This window comes from Euleptes europaea, chromosome 11 (assembly GCF_029931775.1).
Source record: "Euleptes europaea isolate rEulEur1 chromosome 11, rEulEur1.hap1, whole genome shotgun sequence".
Taxonomy (NCBI): Eukaryota; Metazoa; Chordata; class Lepidosauria; order Squamata; family Sphaerodactylidae; genus Euleptes; species Euleptes europaea.
In genome coordinates, this window is record NC_079322.1 from 31729479 (window position 1) to 31739507 (window position 10029).

Sequence of the window (10029 nt, forward strand, 5' to 3'; positions counted from 1 at the left end):
AGATACTTAACAAAGGAGCCAAATGTGGCTGAGACTTCAGGATACAAAAGACTAAATATTTTGGTGGTAATTTAACCTGCTATGATAAATATGCAGCAATTCCCTTAAATACTAGCTTCCACTAAATGGAAGCACTCTTTCACTTGCATGGCTTGTTTGTACCACTTCAGATTGTACATCATAAAAACAGAGGCCTTTTGTGCATGGCTGCTTTCCTCACCTTCAACCCTTCGACGACTTCAGGTCTTTGTTTTGATTATGCATGCCATTTCCAAATGTCAGCAGTTGCCTCGCTCTCCCCGCTTGTTTCCATGCGTTTTGCTTGCATTTTCAGGGACCCATTTTGTCACAAATTTGAAAACGCGGACAAAACACGTGGAAATGCAGGGGGGAGAGCGAGGCAACCTCTTGACGGTTGGAAGCAGCATGCATAATCAAAGCAAAGACTTGAAGTCGTTGGAGGGATGACCGCGAGGGAAACAGCCATGCATAAAAGACCAGAAACTTTGTGATCAATTTCTACAGGACTGTGTTTAAAGATCTAGACTACTGTGTGCACACACAATTCCTAACTCATGAAAATTTACTTTAAATCTTTTAACCTTTGTGTGTGCTGTCAAGTCACAGCCTGCTCTGAGGGTAAGGGCATCTTGGAGCTCGGGTTTTCCCGCCCTTTGCGCGGGGAGGCAGGACCAAAAATCTCACTTTCTGTCCTCTGGGCGGGAAAGCCTCGACTTCCCACTTTCAGTCCTGCCTTCGCTGGGGAGAGCTTGTTCTTGCAGACCTCTGCATTCACTCTCTTTAGTCTTGTTGCTGTTTTATCTTTTTCTTCTATTCTTTCTTCTTTATCCTTCTATATTCTAAAAATATTTTTTTTTAAAAAAAGAACTTTCTGTCTTTTCAATCTTTTCTGCGGCTCCTCCCCAGTCCCTCAAAATGGTGGCCGCAGCCGCCGCAACTACAAACAGAGAGGACGACTTATTATCTGTGGAGGATTATGATCCCTCCCTTGGTCCTCAAACCGATTCCTCTGAAGGCCGTCCAGGCGGACCTCCGAGGACTGGGAAGTCCGTGGGCACGGCCGCCGCCAAAACCGCTGCCGCCAAAACCTCCGATGCCGCTAATGCTGCGGCGAGCGGCAAGCGTAAAAGGAAAGACGCTGGCGGCTCTCCCAAGAGGGATAACAGGCGGCTACAGGACCCAAAGCGTGGCTCGGGTGTCCTAATGGCCGATCCTGCCGACCTCCCCTCCACATCTCGGGCAGTGGAAGCGCCGCCTTTAGTCACCTCACGGCAGCCCCAAGGAGCGTCGGATGGTAAAGTACCCGCACTGGGGCTTCGGTATCAGGGGGAACATTTTCAATAGACGACCTTGAGGCGGCCATTGAGAGAGTTATGGAAAGGAGGGAGGCAAAACGAGCTGTCCTCAATAAGCCCCCAGCTCCTAGTAGGAATACCCAGGCCAGATCTAGATCTCCCACAAGATCTCATAGAGGGAACCGGGAGCATTCTCCTTCTCTGTCTCCCTGCAGCAATCCTGACTAACCGTGCATGGCCTACCAAGGCAGCCCTTAAAGCTCCCTGTACTTACACACATGCTTCTAGAGATGACACCTCTCTCTATTCCCCTTCAGAGGTATTAGAGAGGAGGGAGAGTATGACTCCGAGACTGATGATTCAAAAGACCAAGGAGAAGACCAGCCTCGTCTTTTCTCCTATGATGATTACCAAGCCCTACTTTCCAAGCTTTAATTGCTCTAGAGTTAAATCAAGAGGCAGCCTCTAAGCCTGAGGGTACTCAACCTGAGTCATGGCCTGTAGGGGCCAAGGAATATTTTCCTCAAGGTTCCTGCCAGACTAAAAGAGTACCTCTTCCTAACTATTTTGTTAAGCTCATTAAGACGGAGTGGGACAAACCAACCCAGAACAGACAGTTCCCTGGTTCTATTAAAAGGCTTTACGAAATGACTCCTCCTGCAATGGAATTTCTCAGTCTGCTGGTGGTTGATGCTCCCGTGGCATCCCTTCAGGCTCCAGACGGGCTATCTGAAGAAGGAGGGGCTGTGATCAAGGATCAGCTTGATCGCAAGATGGAATTCCTCTCCAGGAAGGTACATGAGGCCTCTGCTCTAGCTGTTCAGGCTACCGCATCTGCTGCAATTATTTCCAGAGCATCCATAGCCTGGGCAAAAAAGATCTCCCAACTCAGGGGATTCAGATAAAAGAATTTCTGATGGTATGACTAGACTAATTAAGGCTTCTTCCTTCTTAGCAGACGCCTCCCTCAACGCTTTATCTTTCTCAGCCAGATCAGTGTCTTCTAACGCCACAATCCGCAGAGCTCTTTGGCTCAGATCTTGGCAAGTAGAGACCAAGACAAAATCAGGTCTTTTGGCTTATCCGCTCCAAGCTGGAAAATTATTTGGGGAACGCTTGGACAAGATGTTGGCTGAGACAAAAGATAAAAAGTGCATGATGCCTAAGTCGGCTAAAAGAGAATCAAAGGGTTTTTCTCATTCCTTTCGATCCTCCCACACCTTATCTCATTTCAAACAGGATCACAAACGACCCTTTTCCTCTTGGTCTAACAACCGCCAGCAATTTAGAAGGCAAGGTCGTTACAATCGCCCCTTCCAGTCAAATCAGTTCAGAGACAAGGGAGACAAGTTCCAAAAAGCTGCCAAACAGTGATGCCAAAGATGTCCCTGTGGGCGGAAGGCTTCAAAGCTTTCGCTCTCAGTGGATGGGTTCTCAGATGGATGCCTGGGTCCTACAAATTGTACATCATGGTTACTCTATAGAGTTCCGAGACACTCCCCCAGACCGATTTATACCTTCTCCAATATCGCGATCTCAGGCCAAGCAATTGAGAATAATGGAGGCCATCAATTACCTCATCACTATCGGTGCAGTGGAAGCAGTGCCTGCAACAGAAAGATTCACAGGGGTGTACTCCACCTTTTTCACAGTCCCCAAAGAAAACCGGAGACTGGAGGGCAATCCTCGATCTGAAGTTCATCAATCGGTACATTCCCTCAAAGCACTTCAGGATAGAGACCCTCACCTCAATCATTCAGGCTCTCAAGCACGGCTCCTTCATGACCTCCATAGATCTCAAAGAAGCCTATCTACACATCCCCATCGCTCCTCAACATCGCAGATTTCTGAGATTCCCCTAAGGGGAGAAGCACCTGCAGTTCAAGGCTCTTCCATTCAGTCTGGGTCCAGCTCCGCGTGTGTTCACCAAAGGATTGGTCACTCTTGTTGCGGAGCTGCTCCGAGAAGCCATTCAAATTCATCCGTACCTCGACGACCTGATCATTTGTGCTCCGTCAGAGGAAACATCTCTAGCCCATACCAAAAGAGTAGTACAACTACTCGAAGACCACGGGTTCATAGTGAACTTCGCCAAGAGTCAAATGGTACCATCTCAAACTATACAACATCTGGGAGTAATCATTAACACAGCTATCGACACCATTTATCTACCAGAAGAGAAAGTTCTGAAGATTTCAAGAAGGGCCAAACAGATTGCCACAGCTCGCAGATCTCTTCTCCTGTCGTTAGCGAGCCTACAAGGACTGATGATATCCTGTATAGTAGCGGTACCTTGGGCTCGTTTTCACTCTCGTCCGTTGCAATGGATGCTAAAGCCACACCAACTTGCCATAGCCAGGAAGACCAACAAGCTGATTACGATGACCCATCAAGTCAGAGTGAGTCTTCTCTGGTGGACTCAGACCGTCAACCTCTGCAGGGGAAAACGGTTCATTTTGACGGATCCGTTACAAATTTTTACGGATGCCTCCCTTCTAGGTTGGGGAGCCACACTAGGAAGAACAACAGCACAAGGTGTTTGGAATTCCATAGAACAGAACATGCACATAAATGTCTTGGAGCTAAGGGTCTTCTTAGCCCTTCGACACTTTCATCACTTACTTCAAGGTCAACATGTGCTCATAAGGACCGACAATGTAGCAACAAAGGCCCATCTGAACAAAGAAGGGTGGCCCAGATCTTCCACAATGCATCGGGAAGCCCAACGGATTTTCAGGTGGGCAGAGAAACACATCTTACATATTCAGGCAGAACACATCCAAGGTCTTCAAAATGTTCAAGCCGACTGGTTAAGCCGTCGTTCCATAGATGAGGGGAAATGGGCCCTATCTACTCAAGCCTTTCAGATGATCAACCAGAGGTTCGGTCCTCTTCTAGTAGACCTTTTCGCCTCGAATCTGAATCACCAACTGCCCAGATACTTTTCAAGATTTTACCATCCTCAGGTGGAACAGACAGATGCCCTTCTGTCACCATGGCCTCGGGGAATCCTGTATGCCTTTCCTCCGCTTCCTGTTCTACCGAGAGTTCTCAGAAAGATAAGAGCAGAGAGGGCCACTGTAGTTCTAATTGCTCCGGAGTGGCCACGCAGACTCTGGTTTTCAGACCTGATGAACATGTCTACACAGAGACCCTGTCGAATTCCGCTTCTTCCAGATTTACTTCAGCAGGGTCCACTCAACCATCCTGACCCGGCCTGGTTCAAACTAAGCGTGTGGACATTGAAAGGCACAGACTGACACAACTAGGTCTAGGTCCAGAAGTCATCTCCACTATTTTTGAGGCGAGACGTCCTTCAACAAGGAGGATATACGAATATACTTGGAAGGCTTTCACCAGATGGTGTTGCAGAAAAGTCTTGGATCCCTTACAAGTTGATCTTCCATCTCTGCTCGACTTTCTGCAAGACGGAGTACTGCAAAATTTAAAAGCGGCTACCCTAAAAAAGCAGATTTCTGTCATCGCCATTATCATTCCAATATTGGACGGTCATCAATTGGCCTTACATCCCCAGGTGAGAGCCTTCATTAAGGGGGTCTCTCAGGTGCATCCGTCTCCCATTCATAGATTTCCTACATGGCGACTGAATCTAGTCTTAAGAGCTTTAACCCAGAAGCCTTTCGAGCCTCTACATGATGTTCCGCTGCAATTCCTGGGGATGAAAACGATCTTTCTTACTGCTGTTACTTCTGCTAGAAGAATTTCAGAGTTGGGGGCGCTTTCAGTTAGAAAAGAACTTTGCATCATTCAAAAGGACAAGGTTGTCCTACGTCTTGATCCCACGTTCATTCCCAAGGTAAATACTACTTTTCACCGTCAACAAGAAATCCTACTGCCATCTTTCTGTCCGAATCCAGCTAATCATCAAGAAAGGGAATGGCACAACTTGGACATCCGAAGGGCCATCAAGATATACATCAGCCGAACTGCTTCCTTTAGATTTTCAGACTCTCTTTTTATTTCTGTTTCATCCCCTAACCGGGGCAGAAGATTGTCTCGACCTTCTCTGAGCAGGGCGGTCGGACGATGCATTTCAGAAGCATACCTGGCCAATAAGGTTCCTATTCCTACAGGCATTATGGCCCACTCTGTCCGCAGTGCAGCTACCACAGCAGCCATAAATCATCAGGCCTCAATAGAGGAGATTTGCAAGGCGGCCACATGGTCCAGTGTATCCACTTTTATCCGGCACTACCGCACTGATTCCTATGCGTCCGCCGAGGCAGCATTCGGCCGTAGAGTGCTACAGCACGTGGTCGAAGAAAGTGATGATTAAATCCCACCCAGGTAGTTACAGCTCTTGGACATCCTGAGCTCCAAGATGCCCTTACCCTCAGAGCGGGAATGTAGCCTTGTTACTTACCGAGAGGGCTCTTTCCGCTCTGAGGAAGAAGGGCATCTTGCCCCACCCAAAATTAGTTACTACAGTTTAAAAAAAAAAATTAAAAAATCCTTGATTCATTCCTGTGGGGATACTCTACCACCTATGAATACCTTAATACTTGAACACAGACATATCTGACCAAAGTTAAAGGGGTGATTTCCTTCCCTTTCACGCCAGTTACTCTCTCAACCCTTTCTTGTTTGAGAGCTCTTTCCTACCTGTCTACTTTGCTTAATGTAGACCTGTTGTTTACACGTTGGTTGTATTACGTACCTGTTCGGTATGGTTATCAATGTTTTTTCTAGTTCTTACTCCTGTCTACAGCTTCGGCTCTTTGCAAAGTGGGAAGTCGAGGCTTTCCTGCCCAAAGGACAGGAAGTGAGATTTTTGGTCCTGCCTCCCCGAGCAAAGGGCAGGAAAACCCGAGCTCCAAGATGCCCTTCTTCCTCAGAGCGGAAAGAGCCCTCTCGGTAAGTAACAAGGCTACAGCTTATGGTGACCCCGTAGGCGTTTCAAGGCAAGAGACATTTGGAAGTGGTTTGCCATTGCCTGCCTCCCCATGGGCTGAGAGTTCAGAGAGAACTGTGACTGACCCAAGGTCACCCAGCAGGCTTCATGTGGAGGAGTGGGGAATCGAACCCAGTTCCCCAAATTAGAGTCCGCTGCTCTTAACCACATCACACTGGCTCTCTAGACTACTATTATCTAGACTACTGTGTACACACACAATTCCTAACTCATGAAAACTTATTATAAATATGTTAACCTTTAAGACACTACAAAACTCTTTTTATTTTTGTACTCACACTAATCTTTCTCCTCAATGATCTCTTAACTGCCAACTAACCTGTCAGAGTTAGCGCTTATTGCTAGTATCCCTCAGACTTTCTAGTCATTTGAAACTTAATGGTCAGTGTGGAACTAGACATTAAAACAATTATTGCTATACTGTACCTACCCCCCATAAAATAACACTGGGTGATTTGTCATTGTGCTATTGCCAGCATTTCCCTGTAGCAAATACCCAGTTATATGAGGTAGGGATGGGAGAGCACACACAATACCATGTTGATATAATACATGTTACTAGCAAGACGGGACAGCTAATGCACGTTGTAGGAAGTGCCTGCTTCTTCCCTCAGTTGCTGATACTTCATGAAAACTTGTTTTTAACTACTCCAGCTACCTTTCTAGCTTTGCATTTTCTTTACCACCTCACTTCTCACTTTCCTTGGCATTGTCAGTCTTCCACTCTCCCCTTCTATAAGTGTTCAGTTCTTCACTCATAAGGTCCTTTTGCATCTTCCACATTCTTCTGTTGAATTTACGTGCAGTAGCCAATACCAAAGTGTTTTAATTTTAGAGAGACCAGAGCAGTTTATTCCTCTGAGTCATTGTTTAGACTGCTAAGAGGGCTGTGTTGCATTGGTTAATATTTATTAGCTGAATTCTCAAAGATGGGTTTTAGAGAAAAAGACTGGCTCTTATTTGTTAATCTGTCAGAATGGCAGGAAGCCGCTCCTAATTTTTGTGACTGAAAATTCTCTTGCAGATGTAAAGGCAACAGAGTGCAAAACACAGATGACTATCAGAGTGCAGTGGAAAGGTTAATACAAGCCACCCAATTAGCTTCGCCAAAGCTTTTCATAAAGCATTTGACTATAAACGTTAACCAGGAGCAAGTTTATAGTTTGGAACATCAATGCGTACTTGAATGGTTGAAAAAAAATATGAAATGGGCAGGGAAAGTCTGGCTTTTTCAGTAGTCATTGGTAAAAAACTTCAGTTAAAGTGATCATTGTTCAAAATAATCAATAAATATTGTTTCTGTTGTGTTCAGACGCTTCTCATTTTTAATTTCCGTAGTTCAGCCTTATGTTCTAACATATCAAATTGCATAGATGACAGCCGAACAAGGTCATGGAAACATAAAAGTAGTTTCTGAAAGGAGCCCTCCTCCCTGTTAACTTCAGGAATGCAAACAACTCTTGCATTTATATTTGTATCGCTCGATCAGGAAATCTCTGATACTGGCACACCGCTAATGATGATGCAACATAAGATATGGAATAATGTAAAATGGCCGTCAGCATGGATCTTTTAGTCTTTGTCCTCTTGGTAAACATGCAAACATATGGTCAACTCTATAAAAGTTAACTTGTTTTTATAATTTGGTAAACAAAAATTGGTAGAGGAAACTGAGGCGTTGCTGGCTGAAATTGTTTTGCTACGAACTTGCTAAGTAGCCTTAGGAAATTACTTCTCAGAGTAATCCTACCCCCTCCTCTATAATATAGAGATTATATAACTGACCTACCTTGCAGAACTATTGGTAGGATTACAGAGAGAACATTTGAGTGTTCAATATGCATAAAGCACAGTATCATTATATGAAAAACATCCTATTCAAAGTTTCATACTCTAAGGAAATCGATCTCTAGTTACTATATCTTACATAGCCTACCACATTCTCAGTGACTACTTTTTGAAATTATCCGGACATTTTGCCAAGTTAGTAAGAGTTGAAAAGAACACTAAATAGGTGCAGAGGGTACGCACAGTGGCTACTTTTCATAGCTTCCCCCTCCCCATCACTGCACCTTGGGTAGGGGGAGGCTACAAGCGAAGGTACTGCTTAAACTAGGGGCGTCAAACTCAATTGTTACAAGGTTCCGATAGGACATAAATGTCACTTGGTCATTCTCCTGAACTGCAATTTTTATACGTTACACCGTTCGAAGTTTATTGAGCCCCTCTTATCGAGTATGGGACCTGACAGGACAGGAGAAAGGATTGAGGCGCTCCTACAAGGGGATAATCCTTCAATCACACTTCAGGTTGCAAAATTTTGCACAGCAGCAATGAAAATTTGACGCCCATAGAACAGTCTCTTAGCCCACTTGACAGATGTGTCTCGTTGTAATTTTTTACTTTTAAGTGTTATAAGACTCGGACTGTAATTTTTTGCTTGTAAGAGTGTTTCAGTCCATGTTTCCTGTTTTATCTTGCTTTATCTGTCTAAGAGCCGCAAATAAATTATCTATCACTTGGTCAGACTGGGCCATGCCTGACCGGCTCAGATCAAGAGTGAGGGAGTGGCTGGCTCGTGAGCTGGATAAGAGTTCTCAAGGGGACAGATCCGGCCTGCAGGTCTTATGTTTGACACCCCTGGCATAAACGGTTTGTGAATTCAGACATAGCAGCAAACCACAACTTACACATACTGACTTAAAAAGCCAGCTACGTTTTGAAATTCTGGTTTGGTGCCTACTAACAAACCACTTTGTGGACCATTCCCGAGGCTTTGATCAAGATCCCCAAGTGAGATTTATGGAAAACTGATCACTTGAATTTGGCTCTCCCTGGTCCTATACTAATCTGATGCTCTAGCTGTCTTGTGGTTGCCAACCTCCAGGTGAGGCCTGGAGATCTCCCAGAATTACAACTCATCTCCAGACAACAGAGATCAGTTCCCCTGGAGAAAATTGCTGCCTTAGAGGGGGGAGCGTATGGCATAACCCACTGAAGTCCCTCCCCAAATCCTACTCCCTAAATTCTGTTAATTCTAATCGGTTAGAATTGTACATTTGAACAAGTACCTTCTGAGTGGAATCAACAAATACCATAGGATTACTATGGCATTGGCAACATTTCATAAGATATGTTGTAACAAATTAAATTGTAATAAATTAGATTGTAGCTGTTGGTTGTCCTTGATTCTAGCTAGATTTTAAAGGCCAGGGTGCTTAATTTTTTTTAAGAACAAGGCCACATGGTCTCTGGACATGTTATATATATCGTCAATACAATTGGTGACAAAGGAATGCCATTATTGATATGAATTTTGATGGGCTACAAAACAGCAGTTGGTATGCAAGCCCACTTGTAGTATTGGACATAGTTGGTCGTGATTATGTTCTAATCATTGCTAATGAACTTGGATCATCAACAAATGCGGCATCAGTGTTCAGTGTATACTGTCAATTGTATATACAAAAAGTTGTGCAATCTCTTCTAATAACTATAGTTAATGTTAGTAGAAAAGAGCAAGAGTCCAGTAGCACCTAAAAGACAACAAAATTTCTGGCAGTTAAGTTAGTCATTAAAGTTGCACAGGGCATTTTGGAAATTCTTTTATCTGAAAGGCAGGGTGGAAGTATGTAAAATAAAAATTCTGTATCGTTAAAAAATTTCAGTAGTACTTTAAAAGTATCTAGGTTGACCTTTTGCAACAAAGCGAAAGCACAAGTCAAGTACCTCCTTTAAAACTGACCAATGTTATTTTAACAAAAGCTTTTGTGTGTCAGC

The 10029-nt window shown here is 44.5% G+C and overlaps 1 protein-coding gene across 1 annotated transcript in view; it reads left to right on the plus strand.

Annotated features, from left to right (window-relative positions):
- Positions 1–7487, plus strand: part of TOPAZ1 (testis and ovary specific TOPAZ 1) — a 56908-nt gene extending 49421 nt beyond the window's left edge. The window contains exon 18 of the mRNA XM_056857072.1: positions 7274–7487. Within this exon, the coding sequence (XP_056713050.1) occupies positions 7274–7487 (214 nt within the window). The remainder of the gene's footprint in view (positions 1–7273) is intronic.
- The last annotated feature ends 2542 nt before the right edge of the window (positions 7488–10029 follow it).